The sequence below is a fragment of the Daphnia magna genome, linkage group LG5, assembly GCF_020631705.1.
Source record: "Daphnia magna isolate NIES linkage group LG5, ASM2063170v1.1, whole genome shotgun sequence".
NCBI lineage: Eukaryota > Metazoa > Arthropoda > Branchiopoda > Diplostraca > Daphniidae > Daphnia > Daphnia magna.
In genome coordinates this window covers 10,640,033-10,660,035 of record NC_059186.1, presented here as the reverse complement: position 1 = coordinate 10,660,035, position 20,003 = coordinate 10,640,033, and the positions used below count along the sequence as shown (strand labels likewise).

The 20,003-nt window shown below is 42.4% G+C and overlaps 2 protein-coding genes across 15 annotated transcripts in view; one reads left to right on the top strand and one right to left on the bottom strand.

Moving 5' to 3' along the window:
• The window catches only part of LOC116923204, a 213,801-nt gene that overhangs the window by 26,899 nt on the left and 166,899 nt on the right, over positions 1-20,003 (top strand). For all 13 annotated transcript variants that reach the window (XR_006646703.1, XR_004394424.2, XR_006646702.1 and 10 more), the window contains 2 exons: positions 5,524-5,625; positions 14,780-14,844. Coding sequence is in view for 1 of the 13 variants with exons in the window: in XM_045173678.1 (XP_045029613.1) it covers positions 5,524-5,625; positions 14,780-14,844 (167 nt within the window). In the remaining 12 variants the exon portion in view is untranslated. The remainder of the gene's footprint in view (positions 1-5,523; positions 5,626-14,779; positions 14,845-20,003) is intronic.
• On the bottom strand, positions 495-11,114 carry LOC116923196 (homeotic protein proboscipedia). Of its 2 annotated transcripts, none has more exons than XM_045173672.1 (3): positions 9,382-11,114; positions 7,883-8,429; positions 495-2,858 (listed from the first exon to the last, which is right to left on the bottom strand). In XM_045173672.1, exons 2-3 carry the CDS (start codon positions 8,391-8,393, stop codon positions 811-813), a joined length of 2,559 nt encoding a protein of 852 aa, XP_045029607.1. In that variant the 5' UTR covers positions 8,394-8,429; positions 9,382-11,114; the 3' UTR covers positions 495-810. The 2 variants fall into 2 exon arrangements, with proteins under 2 accessions (XP_045029607.1, XP_045029608.1); XM_045173673.1 differs by having other exon boundaries at positions 7,883-8,426.

Below are 20,003 nucleotides of genomic sequence, written 5' to 3'. Positions count from 1 at the left end.
GTCCTCCACTATCATGCAGATGATTTGATGCGTAAAGAAAGAAGTATGTGTGATTCGACTGTTGTCTTTTTTTTTTTAAATGGCATCCGAGAGTGGGGACGGAAGAGTGTTGACCCTGTCTATTGGATGAAGAACTCAACAGGAAGAGGAACAAACAGAAACACGCCTACATGAAGAGGATGTGGACATTTTTGTGTTTTTGTTTGTTTCTCGACGGCTGTTCATCCATTTTTTTAAAATTATTATTAATGTATTTTATGGAACTGTTTTTATGAATGATATTTTTAAAAATGAAACTAACAATCCACTCGGATTTTATTTTGGTACGCTGATATGGGTTTCTCGTTCAACTTGCAACTGCCTGAATTGGACTGGAACTCTCAATCGCGTTGTGTGAAGATGACCGTGCAACACCGATCGATCATACTCTTTAGACAGCAATTCTTTAAAAAAAAAATCGTTAAAACAAAAAACAAAAGGTAATAATACATCGATTAAATGGCGAAAAGAATCGAATGTATTTTCGTGAATGGACCGACAAACAATAATAACAAACGAGAACAGAACAATCACAGGTTATTAAGTCCTGGTACGATTTGGAATTTTAGCGTATGTTCATTTGTGTTAACATATTTCGTGTTAGTTTTAAGTGAGGCGTGTTAGTGATGTAGCATCAAAATTCTTGTTGTGAAAAAAAAATTTATAATCAATTGAACACATAATAGTCAACTATTTACAAATGTTTAACTGGGGTGATTGAGATTGAATTATTGCGTGGGAAAGAGGGCAAAATAAAATAGTGTAAAAAATTCACGTGAGTTCGTAATACTCGCTAATGTCGCCTGTCAAATTTGATAGAAAGTTAAAGTCGGACGAGTCGCAGATCTGTTGCCCGCCCGTTGTATGTGTCGCTTCGCTGCCGTGAGGATTACCGACGTACGTGTTGTTGTAGTGGTGAAGATTTCCATTTAGGCTACTGCTTGGATTGTTAGCCGCTACCGGATGATTCGAATGAATTGGCTGATGGATTCCAACGGATTGGCTCATGCTAACCTCACTGGGAATGAGACTTTTGGTCCCTGAATGTTGTTGCTGATTGTGGTGGTACATGTAAGGGGAGTTAGTTGTCATGGGCGAGCCGTTGTGGTGATGCTGGACTCGGTCGTCTTCGTCGGCTTTCTTGCTCGTGGCCACATTACCCGTGAATTTGTGAATGACCGGCACTGTTTGATTGGCGTGACCGCCGTAATTGTTGTTCCAGCCATTGGACGATACCGATCCGCCCCCTGGCGAGAAATACGACGTGGGACAAATAGCCGGATCGGCCGGATAGGTAACGCATTTGTTGACATTGGCCTGTTGCTGATCGCCAAGCGGATGGATTTTGTGCGCATCCATCGGCATGGGATAAGCGCTGAAGTTGTTGTACGAGCTGTTGGCTTCTGCCGTTTTCGTTGCTCCAATCGTGTTGAGCGTTTTTGCCGGATAATAAGTGCCCGTACTGTTGCTGTTCATTAAAGATGATTGCTGTTGCCCCGTCCCATTAAAGTGGTTGAATTGGTCCATTTGTTGACAGCCGATGCCAACGCCGTTGTGGAAATTACTGGCCGTTTTGACAAGGCCCGTTTGATTTTTGATGGATTGCTGTTGAGGAACCAAGCCCATTCTCGGGGACATGCACGAATTTTGTATAGGCTGCGCTCGTGTTGAAGGATTCAATTCTGGAGATGAATATGTTGTCGTGTAACTATGATTGACAGGTGGTTTGAAATCGTAATGGCTGCTCGCGTAGGAAGATGTTGGATGGTCTGGCACAGGTTGCTGTTGGTTGTTGTACGGATGTTGCTGTGTTTGGGGTTCGTGCCCCGCCGAATAATTGTTGTTGAAACTACCGTAGGTACTTTGCGGCGGCCTATTATTGACCGGCCGATATTGTTGTTGCACTGGATACGGGGTTGTTAGGCCGTTGAAATTGGTAGGCTTAATGTCGTTCGAGAAAGGTGTTGCCTCCAGGTTAAAATGCGAGTTGTTAGGCGTCGGATTGCTTTGAATGGCTGGCCAGCACGACTGGGCGACCACCACTGCCTGGGTCCCATTATTCCTTGCAGCAGGAGCTGATGAGTCGGTGGCTGTTACGGCGTTTTTAACTTTGATGGGCGGATGAGGTGAATTGTGTTGACTGCCGCTGGAACTGCGGCTGCTTGGCGAAATAGTTGTGCTTATCGATGGGCTCTGTTGTTGCTGGCCGTCCAGCAACGTTGGCACAGGCTTGCAATAATTGGTGAAACATTGCTGAGACTGGCGTGGATGCGGAAGCGACGACGAGCCGACAGCCGATTCATCGCTGTGTTGCGAAGACGAATCGACGTGGTGGATGTTGCCCAGTTTGTTGTTGTTTGCCTGTTGACAACTCGATTTTTCTTTGCGTCGGTCGGCTTCAGCTGGGCTGCCGCCGCTGCTGGCAAACGAGTCGGGCGTGGTTGTGATTGGAGACGAGCTTGTGGCTCTTATTCCGCCCATCATTGCGTTACTGCTGTCGCTAGCGTTGAGGCAGGCCAGCATCGAATCGCGTTTTTTGCTCTTTTTCTCTTTACCTGAAACTTTGTCCAAAATGCCGAGTCCTCCGCTTCCGCCACCCGATCCGTCGTCGTCCTTCTTGGCCAGCGCTTGTCTTTTATGTTTCATTCGTCTGTTTTGAAACCAGACTTTAACTTGACGTTCGGTCAGATCCAGCGAGGCGGCGATCTCGATCCGACGAGGTCGACACAAGTATTTGTTGAAGTGAAATTCTTTTTCGAGCTCCAGCAGTTGTGTGTTGGTGTACGCCGTCCGGAGTCGTCGCGGCAGGCCTTCATTGACTGTATTTTTCGAATAAAGAACAACAAATGAAATGGATGAATACTTAATTGTCTGCTTATCGATCGTTTTATCTGCTCAGTTTTCTTGTTATTTATGCGCATCTTGCGAATTTCAAGAACTATATTTTTATCCCGTTCATTCGTTGAACGTTTTAAACGAGGCAATCAGGGACGATGTTAACGCAGCACCTTTTAGTCTTATCCTTTTCAACGCTGACGTCTCAATCGACTGAATTGACTCTCGCCCTCCCGCCGTTTTCCCTTCAAACCCGACTCACCTACCGGTTTTGCGTTTGCTCTTTCCCCGTCTCTGCTGAAAATGTTGAATGAGCATAGAAAGACAACAGACACTGAGAAATAGGGGCCCATGGACCTTTGCTTCGTCATGTCTAGTCACGCCGTGAATATTCCAAATGGTGGTAGTGTTTTTTTTTTTTTTTTTATATTTTGGGTGAAAGATTGTGGCAAGTGGTCGGTTCGGAAGAGCGCTCGCGTTTTGTTATCAATGAAGAAAACATAAAAAGTCGAATATGAATACACACACAGTTGGAGGTTTCTGGTTTGCCGCAGCGCGCGCTTTCAATTTTTCAAAATGCCGGCCTGACCTGTCTCGGTTGTTTTGCGTTTGTTTGTCTTCCGAAAAAAGTGGAATGAAGGGGGAGAATAGATCAAAGCAAACTCCAGATGTTTTTACATCTCTATTTCCATTCAAACAATTGAAGAATGTAAAAAAAAAAAAAAAAAAAAATTGCCTCTAAATTTGTTTGAATGGCGTCTCTTTTCTTTTCTCTTTTGAAGATATGCCAAGGATTTCGGGACATTCTTTTTTTTTATTATTGTCTTTCTTTTTCCCCATTTTTTCCGTAACTAGGGAACAATTGTCATTGGAAAAGAGATTGTATATATTTATATATTTTTTTTTAAAAGACCAACCGGATCAAAACTTGAGAAAGCGTAAAGAAAATGATTTAAAGGTCTTATTTTATTTTATTATTTTTGGAACGAGTTTTCGCTACTGAATAAGCATAGCCTTTGGCTTTTTTTTTTTATTAGATTTTTTTTCGTGGACGGTAAGCAACTCTCCGTGACTTGACGTTTTAACGTGACCAGCAATCTTAACACGGTCGTAGTTTCCGCATTTCGTACGTTTGTTTCCCTCGACTTCCCATTTATTGTTTAATAGGTCCTATCTATTCCACAAAGAAAACCACTTGTCGCAACAGTACGCAATACAGCTTAGTGTTAAAAAAAAAAATAAAATAAAAACAAAAACGGGAAGACAGAATGAAATAATAAGTCGTGACATTTCACCTACGACCTGGCAGGAATCTGAGAAAAAGAGACATGACGCCATGATTATCATAATTTTTTTCACAAGGCAAACGACAAATGACATCGTTGGGTGTGGATGGGCTGTGACACAGAAATCCGTTGTGACAATCAACGGGGTGGACGAAGGTTACACGTAACATTGGTGTCAGTCTCGGTACAATCGTGGGTTTACCGTACACGTACACGCCTTGGAAAAAAAGAAAAATGGGAGAGCCGGACGGATGATTATTCTCCCATTGATTATATTGTACAGTCACACACACACACACACAAACAAGCTTACTGTTCGTATCTATCTTTTCATTTTTCCTCTTTGCGTTTTTTTTTTTTTTTTTGGTTTCGGTTGAAGAAGAAAAAAATAGGGACGAAGGGGTTGCATGAGTTCCTTTCATCTGCGCTCGGTGTGGTGCAGTTATTCGACATGCAATCGACCGATCAGGAGACGAGTCGGCAGCGAAAATGAAACGGGAAAAACATAAAAATGCCACATGAAATCACCTCTTCTTTCTCCCCCTTTGTGCATATTGTTCTTTCTCATTGTACGCTAGTTAAGGAGAGTGTACAGCGTTCCAGCATATATGTCTGTATGTTTCGAGTGTGTGTAACGCAGCGCCCAGCCACTTGTGTCGCTGTGTTCGAACTCAGCCGAGCCTAACGCGGCGACAGTGGTGAACGTCGCCACTGTAGCTGCAAACGGGCCAACTTTGTTGTTTGTTGTTGGCTTTCGCGTGTGCACACCTGGTGATGCGTTACGAAGCCGCTGGAAGCGATTTCATGCCGAATTTTTGTCCGCTTACTATAATGCACCTAGTACTTGCATCTCCCTCCATGTCTCACGATAATGATGGTCATCAGGATATTCCCCTCTGGACTAGAAAACGAAATGTTTTGACTTTTTATTTGTAGAGAATCTTCCTGAAAGATTTTTTTTTTTTTTAAAGCTACGGCATCAATTTGTGTGTGTGCGTGTCCGACAGTACAACCAAACTGTCGCTGCTCTGCTGTTGGTTGGGCCGGGCTGTTGTTGTGCCCGCCAGCAGATGCCTGCCCATGCAATTGTCGAACTTGTTGGATATTTTTATTTTATTTTTTTTCCTGCTTAGCTTGTTGTTATGATATGACTATTATTAGGGGGGTATTTTTTTACATTCCCGGATGGAGAAAGTCTGATACCAGAAGAAAAAAGAGTCTATTAAGATATCAAGCGGTCCATGGGAAAACATTGTAAGAGTCAAGGCCAGCTGAATTGCGCCATTGGCACATTGCATACATTTACATGAACATTGGCTTTTTGAATAGTGTCTTAACCGGTTATCTTTTATCTCTTTGACAGGAGGGCGATTCCTGACATCGTGTGTACGATCTCCCAAACAAGGCGGAAATTTCCGGACGGCGGGAGTGCCGATAAAAACGAAAATCCCAACGATAACATCGGGTAAGTTTTTTTTTTTTTCTTCTTTTCTTTATCTTTTGTTTTGTTTTTGTTTGTTTTTTTCGTTCGATATTTATAAAAAAGGGGTTTTGATTTTGTCTTTTTCTTTTTCTTATTGCGTTTGTTTTTTTATGACGTATGCAGATATTATGTACGTACATTTGATGCGGTTTTCTTGCGCGTCTTTTGCATCGTTTCCTTTATATGACGTCGTATAAATAGCGAACAGCAAAAAAGAGTTGGCAATGTCAATAACGAAAGGATACAAGCTCATGCAGATCGGGAATGCAACATACGAAATCGAGCTATTTGTTCCGTTATTGTCAAGTAATTTGTTCGTTTTTGCTTCTCTTTTCTTCCTAATTTTTCTGGTGAATGATCTGAACAGCTTTTGCCGATATCGACTGTTTTTTTTTTTGCTTTTCCCGGAAAATATCGACTGTGATGTATAACAGAAACAGACGCGTGTTTTGGAAGAAGGAAGACATCAGGCATGATTTGTTAGTATAGGCATTCAAAATGTGGGATTGAAATGTCAAGCGATTCGAAATGTTTCTTGCAAATTACTGTTGGCGAATAGTGGATTGTTTAAGTGGCGAACAAATTCAAGGCGATGCGTAAACCACGACGAGCTTATCGATATTGTAAACGGCCGAAATTCAAACGCTAAACATTTGCTGGGGCTGCGCTCGATTGCGTAGCACTCTAACGGAATGTATCGACACGTATGTCACACATCGCTTTTATCTGATCCTCTTCTACATGGTCTACTTTTCCTATTCGCACCCCCCCACACGGATGACTGGATTTTCTTCTTTTATTTGCAATTTATTTCTTTTTTCTTCTCCTTTTCTCTCTAGCGCGTCGTTCTACGTAAATGGTATGCATATATAGGGTAGGCAAGGCTTCCTCGCGCCGTAATGGGACGACATTGGCGGGAATGAGGAGGAAATAAGAAAAGCGACTTAATCTCGTCGATCCACGGTCCTCGTCTTTTATATTGGCCGCTTCGATTTCATGCGAGACAGAAGGACGGAGATAGAAGAGAATAATCACACATGTTACGAAAACGCGGGCTTTCGGTGTCTAGTCTAGCGCACCAAATCCCCCCCCTTCCGTCTCATGCAGCCAAGAGTGGCCTTCTTTGTCAGAGTTGCACTTTGTAAGGCGACAAGCCGAACGCTATCGAAAGAAGACGACGTGAATTAGGGAAACAAAAACATGCCTACATGTGCACGCCATTTTTGTGTGTGTATGTGTGTTTTGTTTTGTTTGGTTTACGTATATCGCCTCATTTGAAAAGCTAATCTTCTGACGTAATGCTGTCTAATACTTGATTAGCATAGTTTTTCTGCTCTTTCTGGGGGGGGGGGGGATTTTCCGATATCAGCAGGAGATTTGTCAACTTGAAAAACATGTGGAACTGAATTTTACATCGTACGGTTGAAAAATGGCTATTTTTATTTTATTTGTTTACTTTTTTTTTTTCTACCTTTGAAATTCCGAGGGGATTTATATCGCAATTTCTTTTAAATGGTAAACTTTGAGTGGTTTTTTTTTGTTGTTGTTGTTCCGGTGTCGCTGCTTGTTTTACCTCTTCCGGCATGTTTCGAGTGTCGTCGCAAACACGAGACAATGTCGAGTGGAAGACCCCAGCCGATTTCCGTTGTCGGAAAGGAGCGGCTCTTTTTGTGCGGTCACTTTTGCAGATTTCTGCCTCTTTGCGAGGGTTGAACATTTTCAAAAATTGCCAACCGGGAAATATCGTCGCAATTCCTTTTGACATTGGTCTAATATTTGACTACCCTTTTCTTTATTTGTTATTTTTTGTGTGTGGCTACTTTCGTATTTTTACCCTTTTTTTTTGCGGGCCAGACGGACAAGAAAAATTAAAAACGAAAAGAGCAGCCGCTTTACCATTAGCTTTACTCTCAAGTGGCGGTGTTGGGTTGGCGGTCTCTTGATTTACTAGCTCGATGATGGATCGGCCCACCCGTCATCGCCAACGTTGGAATATTTCCTGCCCTCTTTGTTTTGTTTTCTTTTACCGAACGCGAATTCAATTGACACCGCAAGGACGAAACGAAATATGCTAATTAGTCCCCCCCCCCCCCTCTTTAAAACATTGTGGCTCTTTTGGTGTTGGGACGCGCTCTTTTAACACGAAACTTTAAATAGCCTCTTAACACACAGATTAAGAGTAACCAACCAATTTTCACTAATTAAATGATGCGGCATCACGTCTCTTATTTGCACTTACGTTGATTGTTTTTGCGGGCCACTTTCTTGTCCTTCATCCAAGCGAAATCGCCACCGTTGTCGATGTTCCCCTCTGCGTCATCGTCGTCCTCGTCGTCGTCACAGTCGTGATGTTGCATCGAGTTTGCGAGGTCACCGACGGCCGGCTGTGGTTGTTGATGGTGGAGAAGGACGGCCGAAGCTGAGGCCACTACTAGATTCTGGTCGTAGTAAGAAGGTGCGTGATGAGCACCGACTCCGAGCATGACGTCGTTGTCGTCGTCCTCTTCGCCGTTGTTGCCGCCCATTCCGGCGACGGATTGCGTGGTTGCAAGGCTGCCGCCGATCATCATGCCATCGCGCACGACTCCGTTCGAGTCCAGGGACGAACGGCCACTCGTGAGGTACTCTACGAGACTGCTACCGCTTGCGCTGCTGCTACCTGACGAATGCTGTTGTTGTTGTTGTACGAAGCCGGTGTTGTTCTCCGTCGTCGATTGAACTACCGCTGGGGCTAGTAGCAACCTCTCCATATTATGGAGATGAGCAAGCGGCTAGCTCAACACCTGCTGGGAAACGTCAAACAACAAACGAAACGGATCATTTTTCTATGAATCTTGTGGGTTCCCATCTCTTGCGATGTAACGAGGTACTAAGACCCCCACGACCACGTTTGACCCGACCATTAAACAGCCCACCTTCGACAAGTCTCTCATCGAATCTCTATGAGGGCTGATTAAAAGAATGAAACAGTTGGAGCAGCAACAACAACAACAGCTTGTAAGGCTTCTTTTGTGTTTTTTTTTCTTTCTTTCTCTTCGATTATGTCCATCTATGTGTATTATTTTGATGGACGGTGTTGCTCGGTCGTCTTTTGGTTAAGCCCAGGCCATTTAATGACTACTGTTCAGTAGAAGAAAGGAAAGAAGAAGAAGAATACAAAACAATAATTTCAGAACAAGAAAATGATTTCAAGAATGAGGGGTTGAGGAGTTGGGGGGGATGGTCGAAAATAATGCAGACGCACAAGTAGAGTCGGGAGAGACAGAAGAAGGAAAAGGTCAGACTATGTAATTACACGATGTGTGTTGTGCGCTACTCGAGTTTCTATTGGCTGGGATAATTTTACCTCGTACCATCCACCAAAGACGGACGGGTGGGGGAAGGGGGGGGGGGGAAATACAAGAAGAAGGCAAGAAGCTCGTAATTACATTAGAGTACATCATCAGGCTACTGGGTTTGAATTTTTGTTTTTGTTTTCTTTTTTGTTTTTGTTTAGATTTCATCTTGTTTTTTTTCCATAAAACAGCATTTAGCTCTTTGCCTGTTACACACAACACCCGAACGGTCTATACTTGGTTAGCAGAGAGGAACCAATTAGATGTTAATGCCCTTTTTTTTATTATTTTTTTTTTTTTTTCTTTCTTTTATCCACTGCATGTGTGCGTGTGTATTTGTGGTATGTGTAAGTATGTGATGTTTTCGTTGTTGTTTGAGAGTACTTATCTCATTATCTCATACCTGTTTGATCGGAATGGCGCTTCAATTCGAGATTCGTTTGCACCTAGTCACGAAGCATAAAGATGATGAAGTAGATTGTTTTTTTTTGTTCCTTATTTAATCCAATGATGTTCGGCGGCTACTGTTCTCGTAGTACCAACGGAATTTAAAACACGATTTTTATGTTTGAAAAGAAATATTTGACCAAATACCACACACTGCTACACACTTCACCATTCCCACGCACACACTGGCATATTTTTGTTTTGTTTCGTCCTTTGTTTTGCAAATTATTCAAAAAATAATAATAATTTTTTGCGTCACTGTATACACGGAACGATGGATCCGATCGTTCCGGTTTCCGTCAATGTTTTGATGACAATGCCGTTCGATCCAACTTTGGCAACCCTCTCTAACGTCTTTATTCTTTTCTTTTTTCCTTTTTTTTTCTTGTCCAAATGTCTTTTCTCTTTCGGTTGTGCTCGCGCCGCCGCTCTTGGCACCTCACACACCCAACACCAAGCGCACACTCGTACAGCCGGATCGGACGGAGTACTGGGGGCTACTGTCCCCGTTTTTTTTTTTTGCAGCTCCACGCCACTGTTACCGCACACACACACACACGTACACACACACACACACACACACACACAATCACTCTTTTGTTGTAGTTTTAAAGAGAATGGATGGAAATGACAGAGGCACAACAGACTTTGTTCTGCTGTTTCTTTTTTTTATTTTTCACACTGTCCCAGCAACTTTGTAGGGTGGTGCAAAGAAGGGGAGATGTGCACCCACTAAATCACGGACACCTTCTGTGTTCTATTTTGTATGGGAGTAGATCCGGACGTCAGACGGTCGTGCACCCTCCTTCATTAAAAAATCAGCCCCCCTCCACCTTTTTTTTTCCCTCTGCGTTTGTGTCCGTGTGTTGGAACACTATGTTTAGGGGGTGAAGTACAGAGGCGAGCGCACTCAGATATGCCAGTTGAATTCTACATTACAAATTTTTGAATTGATTTGATTTGAAGTTGAAAGAATTTTTCTTTTTGTTAGTGCAACGAGACCTAGAAAAGCTATGCCAATAGCTTGTTGTCAAAGGCACCGGCTTTTTGAAGTAATTGAATTGAGTATCGTTCCTTCAGGATTGCAACTCGAAAAGGGGGTTGTTTGATTTTCGCGCTAGTTTCGGTCGGCGTCGACACTCCGCCGAAACTTTTTCTCAACAGTGGAAGGACGCACAGCGCACTGCACCCGTGCAACTCTGGCCCGTGTTTGTGCTACCTCGGCACTTTGCCATCCTCTACCCCGCCTTTTCCCTTTTTTTTCTCCTTTTTCTGTGAAGAAATGTCAGGAAAAAAAAAAATAAAAAATTTTATTTTTGTTCAACCGCTCTATGCCCTATAACATGTAGCTAGAAAAATGAAAAAAAAAAGGTTGTTCTCAGTTATGCTGCCACGAATGTGAGAGAGAGAGAGAGAAAAAAGACAGGGGAGGTAGGTGGGTTCTGTCACGTGCCCTTGTCCCGACCGGCCAATGGCAGCTCGTCTGTCAAGAGTGAAACCTCAGCAGCAGTCTAGTGGCAATCGTATGGGACTGTTTGGCAGCCAAAGAGGAAAGATCATCCCGCCCTCAAAGTAGAAACCCGTAGATGGGTGGAAGAACCAGAAGAAGGAGAAAAATAAAAGGGAAGCGAGAACACGGTTGTTGTGCACACCTTTCTAACTGGCAACTACACGACTCAACTGACGAGTGGCACTCGACGACAAGTCAAGCTAAAATGAGGCAACGATTAAAAAGTTGGTGCCTTGAGGACATTTTCAGCTTGTTACATACCAACCAACGCTTTCGGAATATGTCGGGCGGAAGAGTTATTTTTAAAAGATTTAAATTGTACCGACGTAGAAGGTTACGAGCCGCCTCCTTCGTTTTTGCCCGTCAAAAAATGCGCTCGCTACGCCGTTGCTTGAAGGGCTTTTTCTTAAGTTTGCGCGCAACGAATTTGAAACGATTCTAGCTTGGGGGCTGCTCTTTACGAAGTTAAAAAAGAAAAAAAAAGAAATGAATTTGACTGGTTGAATTAGCAGCTGAAATAATTCGTACCCATTACCCTATCTAACTGACTGTCGTTAATAGGCACTTTAGGGCTGTAAGACTTAAGAGCAGGTAGGCCGCCCTACGAGACCATGGCCGCTAACTTTGAAGAGTGGTCCGAATTTGAGAATCTAGGTGTATAAAATGTACGATCTGGCTTGGACTTGAGACTCGGTACAATGACTGCGCAGCACAGCTTATTATTATTATTGTCAGAAGAAAGAAGAAGAAGAAGAAGGAAAAGAAAAAAAGCAGTCAGACGGCTGGATAATTATAGTCGACGAGGCCACGTTTCACGGACTCTTTCCTTTCGAAGCCCAACTGGAACCGATCGGGCTGGGGCAACTACACAGTCTGCTGTGTACAGTTGTAAGGATTGCAGTGTACGAGAACGCTTTGATTATAAGTAGTAGATTTGTGGATGAAAAGGCAGCCCATGATATCGGATGGATGATTGATGATGGATCGCTTTGAATGTGTGTGCCTTTGTGATATGAAGCCGTGAATAATATATAAATAGGTGGCGAGGAGGCTTACAACGAAACGAGGGGAATTTTTTATTTTGATTTTTGGACGAGGAGAAAAAAGTTCAATCATCGACGTCGTTCGTCGCACTAGTTGATTTCTCACGGCACCTCCGTCGCGCTTCTCTTGATGAAGATCGTAGGCACGTTGACATTTCGAGGGCTGCTGATTCCTCCTATTTTATTTTTGTTCTTGAATAGCCCGCGCGCCCTCTTTTGTTATTTTTTCACGGCAAAGCGGCACCGTTTAACAGAAATGGAGAATGATAGAAATAAGAGAGAAGTCTCAACTGCTTCTCCTTTAAATAATAATAATAGTAAAAAAAACCAAAAAAAAAACAGGGAATAATACAGATATCATCCACCAATTCGAGGATGAAAAGAAAGAACGATGTTTTCACAGTGTTGGAAATACAAGAGTCGGTTCGCTTTGACCGCGGCTGCTGCGATGAGTTTGATGTCGGCCTATTGTTGTGTCCACAGAGATGGACTGGTTCGATGCTCTCTGCACTCTGAATATAAAAGACGAACTCGAATGAAAAAGAGACGATGAAAAATAGAAACCGAGAATTCAAATGAAAACATAATAATAATAATAAGAGATAAAGAAATGAATAGAAAAGGTAAAACTTCCCCCTTTCCATTCATCCATCATCTTTGAGTTGGTTAAACACCATAATATTTTTCTAACCCCCCCCAAAAAAAAAAAAAATAAATAAATAAAAAATAAATAAATAAAAAAGCGAAACGTGGAATAAGTAAAACCAAGGTCGGTATCTATGTAATACTCTGAATCATTCTTTTTTTTTTCGGCTTATAAAACACCGCTTATTTTTTAAAACTCGAGTCCGGCTCCCGCTGCTTTTCGCTCTTTTTTCGTATTTTTATTTTTCTTTCGTTCTTGTTGAAATCTTCACTTTTTGTTTTTTTTTTGTTTTTTTTTTTTGCATCGTGTTATTGTGCGTCTATTCATTTTATGTTTTCTTTATTTTTTGGGATTCCCCAACCTTTTGAGGGAATGAAAAGCTGTTGGCTTTCAGACACCCCAAAATGAGCCGGTGCGTTGCCTTTTTTTTTTTTTTAACTCGAATTATTTCTTACGTATTTAGGGAGAAAGATCCTTCCACCGCAAAATATCAAAAGAAAAAAAAAAAAAAGTTTTAACATTTTTTTTCCTTGTAAATTTTCGGGCACAACCAAAGTACGTTACAAGAGTAGCACGCAACATGTTTTTGTAACTTTTGTTTCCCCCCTTTTTCATTCACGAAGAAGGGGAACGAGAAATCAGCTGGATGTTATAGGCTATATAGTGCTGGTTTGGAGAGTAGTAGTACGAACCTAGTGTGTCACCGTTTATACGGAGACATAGTGTTGTCGTATTTTTTTTCTCGTGATTCTGAAACATTCTGTTGCGACATGGGGGACACCGTAGAAACGCAAACGCATGTCACTTCCCCTTTTCAACATTTTTATAGCAGCAAGTAATAATCAAAGCAAGTGGCGGTTCGGGCTTCTTTCTTGATACGACACGGAAAGAAAAGGCAGGACGTGATTAAGCAGATGGTCGCCCCCATTTCTTCTTCTTCACTTTACGAAAAATAGGAATTCATCAGCCCAAGTGACTTGTTTGATTCAAACGCAAAGTCGAGCAATAGCCCTAATGAAATCATTGATGATGGATACTTAAGGTGCCATAAACCCCCCCCTTTTTTTTACTGGAAGGGCAACACTGTTGAATAAGGTGTTCTTTTAAGAATGCAACCAGTCAATAACTGCCCGGGGTTTGCATGTTGATCAGTTGCACGGCACTTCGGATGCCGTGAGAAAGACCCTGAAGATGGACAAAACAGACTGTAGGGCTAAAAAAGGAAGAATAATCCATACCAACAGTTGATGTTGTGTGTAATGCAAGCCTTTTACGTGGAAGCCTCGGAACTGTTGAAATGGCTTTCAATTCCCCTCATTCAGCTTGATGTGTGTGTGTGTCTTGCCGTAGACATGTTCCAGGCTACATTATCGTTGTTTCGGTTTGCGGGGATCGACGCGGGACGCAACGAGAGTAGGTTAAAGCATGTATTTATGTGTAAAAGGAAGAAGCAAAAAAAAGAAGAAGAAGAGAGCGATAGTAGCGGCAGTAGGAAAAAGGGAGAAGAGAGAAAGAAAAACAAAAAATCACGCAGAGTTGCTTTTCACGTAGAGTAAAAGGGGAGGAGGGGGCTGCGATGTCAGGCAAGCAATGCATCACTCATCTGTCAGAGGGACCGCCTCGAGCGCGCACCTTAACAGAAATCACCAACCAAACATGGGGGCAACGTGGAGCTCTTCTCTTTTTTTCTTCTTCTCTTTTCTCTCTCTTTTCCCATCTCTTTATTTTTCTCTGGTTGTTGCTGTGTGTTCACCGCCCGGTAATTTTTGTTTTGGTTTCTCTGCCCTGTTCGTTTTTTTTTGTGTGTGTTTTTTTTTTTGCGTTTGATATCTCCTTATTGTTTGATGCGCGTACACATTTTGGTGAGACAGAATTATATCGCCGAAATGGGTCAAACACAGAGGGAAGGCGTAACAAGAAGAAGAAGAAAAAAATTGCTGTTAATGTGCGGCCTTTTTTTAGAAAATCGACAAGAAATTTTAATTCAGAAATTTACGAAAAGACTCGGTTTTAGTTTTCCTCACATTTAGAAAGTCTAAGATAAATAATAGTAATAAAACAAGTGAAATCTAGAGCCTTTCTTTTAATATTACTTTTGTTTCTTTGTTTTCGCGAAATTTTTTAACGAAATCTTTTTCATCTTTCTTTGTTTCAGAGGAGGACAATCTCGATGTACCAACACCATCCGGCTCTTCATATCTGGGGACAACACAATCATCGGTAGGTCGACTTAACTCATATCTTTTAGTTGGCGTTGAGATTGCGCTTTTTTGTCGTCTTGATACCGTCGCATTTTCGATTTACGTTTGGGAGGGGGGAGGCGTTCACTAGCTCACCAAAATTCTAGCGGTCAGATATTCGTTTAGTGTTCGATGCTCTTTAAATTGTGTGAACTCTCACGGTCGATCTGATAAGAGGCAACTGGTAAGGGTTCTTTCATAAAGAAAAAAAAAAGAAAAGAAAACACTCGCCATTCATTCACGTGACTGCGGACAGGCGCTTCCGTTTGCTCTTGTGGCAGTGCGGAAATCAGGCGAAAGACACTAAAGAAATGGAAGAAGGGCGAAAAGCGGGAGGGGGGGACTAACACTAACAGTCTTTGCTGACGTAGATGTATGGAAAAACCGTTTTTGAATGCGTCGGATGAAAGGAGGGCACACGCGTGCGGCTTCACGGTCGTGACAGACTGGTGGCGGCATGACGCTGATCTTTTCTTCGAACCGCACCATTTTTAAACGCACACTTTTTGATGAATGATGAATTGGCCGCACGAACGGACGGATGACGAAGGTTAATCATTTTTTTTTTTTTTTATTTGGTGACGGTTTTATTTTGCATCTGCCATTATTCCGCCATTTTATTTATGTGTTGTCATTTCTCCGATGGTTTGAAGAGCTCGGCCGGTGATGAATCTCGTTCCGCTCGATCACTGGCACAATTCCGTTTTGTTTTACTTTGTTTCTGTTTTTTTCCTTCTCATTTTGCGTACTTTTATTTATTTACATTCTCCTTGATAAGCGTACGAGAATAGCTTGGGAAGGGAAAGAATGAATGGCCTGTCTCTCCATTCCTCATTTGTTTCACGGACTCTCATCCGACAAGTCAACTCGGTTTGCGTTATATACGATTTAACTGGAGCATTACATTGGGTGGATTGAGTTTTTTTTTTTTTTTTTCCTTTTTTCTATTCTGAACGTTTGATGGCTTGTGGTGGGAAGGGGTGGTATTGGAATACAAAGAACGAACATAGAAGGGAAGGGCAGCATAATAAAGAAGCTTCTGCTCGTATGGTCTCGCTATGCAGAGAGGGCATGGAGCAACTGGAGAAACAGAAAAATCGCTGGGTTGTAAACAATACTGTGACGCCTATATATATAAATACAGTACGACGAAAGAAGAGAAAGCTGTGCGTCAGGGTGGGTTCTTTCCATAAGAAAAGATAGAAACAGAAAGGGGGGGATAGAAGGGAGGAGGGAGATGAGCCGTTTCGTTTGACGTCTATGTCGTAGATGGTCCCAGCCAAAAAACCGCAAGGAAAAGAGAAGCTGTGTGATATCGTCGTACTTTGTAGTTGGTGTAGGAGGGAAAACCCCCAATGGTTTATTTAACTCTGTTCTTTCTATGTATATATCTATTTGCTTATGGAAGCTATATATGTGTACGAATGCTCTCTTGTTTCTTGGTCTTTGCATCGCTTCCCCCCAAACAACTCTTGATATCCAAAGATATGGAGACATTGTTTTTCAATCTGATTTTTGTCTGCGTGTCAGCGTTATGTGCGACGAAAACGGACTGTGTCCTATTATTTTTTTTATTTTATTTTTGTGGCTCGGGCTGCAACAACAAGAAAAAACCAGCCCTCGACTTTGTCGTGTGCTGGAACTGGATCGTCTTGAAGGAACAAATTTTTGCTGCCCAGAGTCCAGTCTAATATTTTAACTGGCAAAAACGTGATTTTCTCTTTCAACTTGTTATTTTCATTCTCTGATTGCTAAAAACGATTTGATTCGTCGATTTTGCGTGTTTTACAGCGCATTATTCATACAGCTAAAGGCTAAACAGGGCGCAATTAAAAGCAACTGTCGCTTTGTTGTTTGTTTTGATGATGATGGTCTGGTCGGTTGAACAAATGAGCTGCAATCGAGTCTTGCTCGCTGTGCAATTAAACGGGAAATTATCAGAAAGCCAGGAGCCATCAACGATGTACTTCACGTACACTGAGCCGAGAGTTGCATCTTATAGAAGGGAGGGTTGCGAGTTTCGGGTATCGGAGGATAATTTATGCTCGTCTCATTCTCCCCATCTTGTCTTTATGGTAGATGAATCTTTCCAGTTGATGGCCCCCCCTTTTTGGTTTTCGTTTCCCCGTTCTCGAAAACCACTGTGGAGAAAACGAGCTGGAATAAGTCTCTTCATCGTACATAACTGCCGAGTTTGAATGCCGCATAATCTGAGCCAGTTCTACATCCATCTTTTCCCTCCCTCTTTGCCTCTTGCGTCATAATCGACTTGCTTTATTACCCACAAATCAAGGAGCGAGAGGCTTCTTCTTCTTGCGTAGACACACACACACACACACACACGCAGATTGGTGAAATTACACACAAAATATCGTTTCGTAAAGGCAGTTATGGCAAATATTTAATTGAGGCAGTTCTTCCCCTCTGTCGTTTCTGGTTCACCCTCGGCCATTCTTCATTTCTGTCGGATTCTTAAGAGCACCTCGCCAGTTACGATGACGAGTGATGGCGGCTCCGGCAAGGAAGTGACTCGTGCGGGGAGTTCAAGAGTTCACGACTCTTTTTTTTTGTTGTGTGTGTGGCCTTTTAATATCCATCATCTTTGACTGTGATCGTCCGCATTTCGCTTTTCAACTGCTCTAACGTCTTTGCTTTTGTCCGTGTAGTATCAACCTTTTGTTGTTTTGTTTTGATTTTCTTTTGTTTCACGTTGTTTTGAATCGTGCGCTGGCGGTCACGCACATTGAGGAGTGAACGTTTTTGCCACTGCCGTCGCTTTTCTCGCCCATCAAACCGAAAACTTTGGCCAACTTGTGTAGTTGTTGTTGTTGTTGCGGTGGAAGTTGAAGGTAGGTCCTAAGGCGGCGATGGGTTGCGGCCGCATCACTGATGGTGTTGGAGGCGGTTGGGGAACGAGAGCGATGACACTTTTATTAACGGCTAAGTGACGTGATGAACGATGGCGGTTTGGCCCGCTTGCTTTGCCGAGGTCAACTTTTTGATGGTTGATGATGAAAAACAATAGGAATATGGACTCGCACCGTGTGTTTAGAAATCTAGTTCTTATCAAACCTTTTATGAAACAATCTATTTCAATAGTGGGGGAAAGGATTCGTATTGTGGGCTGCGTGATTTTGTTTGTTTGAGTAACTCGTATGCGCTTTCGGTTCCGTTTGATCGCATGTGTCGCCAGCACCGTGCGTGTAAAGTCATTTTCATGTAATTATTTGGGTCGGTGCGCGCAACGTATCCGTTCGAGGATGCTCTTTTGTTTTCCTACAGACTCGTGGGCGATTATTTTCTATATACCGGATTTGGAAACCAACAAAATGTTTGGCTGCTACTGTTTTTCGAAATAAAAGAGAGTAGGGCGACACAAATCCTGCGTGAAAAGGTAACGGCTCATTAAACGAGCGGGAGACGGCCGGACGCGGAAGGATGCGAAAGGGTTATACAATAGACTAGTTAAAAAAAAAAAAAGGTTCATGTTGCAAAGCAGGAACGTACAGCAATTGACAGCGGCCTATCTGAGAAACTGTGAGAGAAAAAGGATGAGCGTGACACGATGGGACAATTCTCTGGTTCCCAACAACGCCCTCAACTCATTTACCGTTGCGTCACGCTTGACAGCTATGCTCATTTCTATTTTTTGTGCATACAGCACATGGCACTGGCTACAAAAAAATTTTTTTTTTTTTTTTTAAGATTGAAGTTAACAAAGACGAATAAATAACATGAAACTTAAAAGGGTAGCAACAAAAAAAAAAGGGGGGGGAGGGTTGTAATATCTCAGCATCAAATCGTCTAAAAACTAAGGCAGCTGTCATCGTCATTGGCCATCAGTCTTCCATCTTAGCGTCGTGTGTTTGTGCGGTGGTAGTTGGGTTCTTTTCTTGTTTCCCCTTTTTGTTTTGTTTCGGGTTATCGTACGAAATTGATGCTCACCGCTGTTTAGTATAGACACGCGCCCAACGGACGCTACCCATGGATGTCGTACCTGCTGCGCCCACCTTTTTTGGTCCGAGTTTTGTTGTTGTTTCATGGGCTTTTATGTCTCTGTCGTCTGTGTGCAGAGGAGAGAGAAAGATGATGGCCAGAATAATAAAAGGGAAAAGGTTGACAGCTAAAAAGTGCGATCATCCCTCCGTTTTTCTGTTTTTGGGAGTAAAGAAAAGCTCAACCAGTGTGCTGCCTTATATCTTTTGAAAGTCTATAGATCATTTTTTTTTTTTATTTATTTATTTTTTTTTAGTGCATGAAACAAACAAAAAAAAGTGATGGTATTTGAAACTAGGAGACGAAAAATGGGGAATCACAGACTCTCAGCTTTGATCAAAGTCGTCGTTCTTCGCGGTAGGTAAAACAGTCCAGGAGCCATGATCCATCTGATGCACAGATAGCAGTGCAGGGCTGCTTTGATGGCTTGTTTTATTTTTCGAGGGGAGGTGTTCCTTGCCTGTCTATTTTATTTACATACTAAACGTCTTTCTTTTGGGAACATGAATCAATCAGTTATTTTCTTTTAACGGGGATGTCACGCTTTATTAATGAGCTGCTAATCGGAGGCTGGCTTTTCTGAAAACACTCATTTATTTGTAAGCTATATATCGGCTTATCGGATTACTGGAACACTTTGGTCCTCTCTTTTTTCTTTTCTTTCTACGAGACGAGGGAGGACGATAGATGTCGTCCCAAAAGGTGGCCATAATCCTTCGTTCAAATACTTAAAGTACCTTGTAAATATTTCCTTTTTCTTTCGAGTCGACAATGTCAGTGTTCCGGAATGTGAAGAAAGAATGGAGGATTGATTTCATTGTGGTCGATTTTTGCTTTTTTTGGGTTTGTTTGTTTTTATTTATTTGCCACTTTCTTTTTCTCCTCCCATTCATATTTGACAACAATTGTTTGTTTCTGGCACGGATTCAGATCGCCGTGTCTTTTTTTGTTGTTGTAGTTTGTCTGTGTACGCAATGAAATAGTACCGATTGTCGGGAGAAGAAGGGAGCGATCGTGAAACGCGTCATAAAACTTGAGAAACGACGAATGCTCAGCTTCGTCTACCATCTATACACACACTGCACCGTCCTGGAATTATGGAAGAGTTTCGGGTTGGGAAAACGAGGGGAGATGGCAAACTAT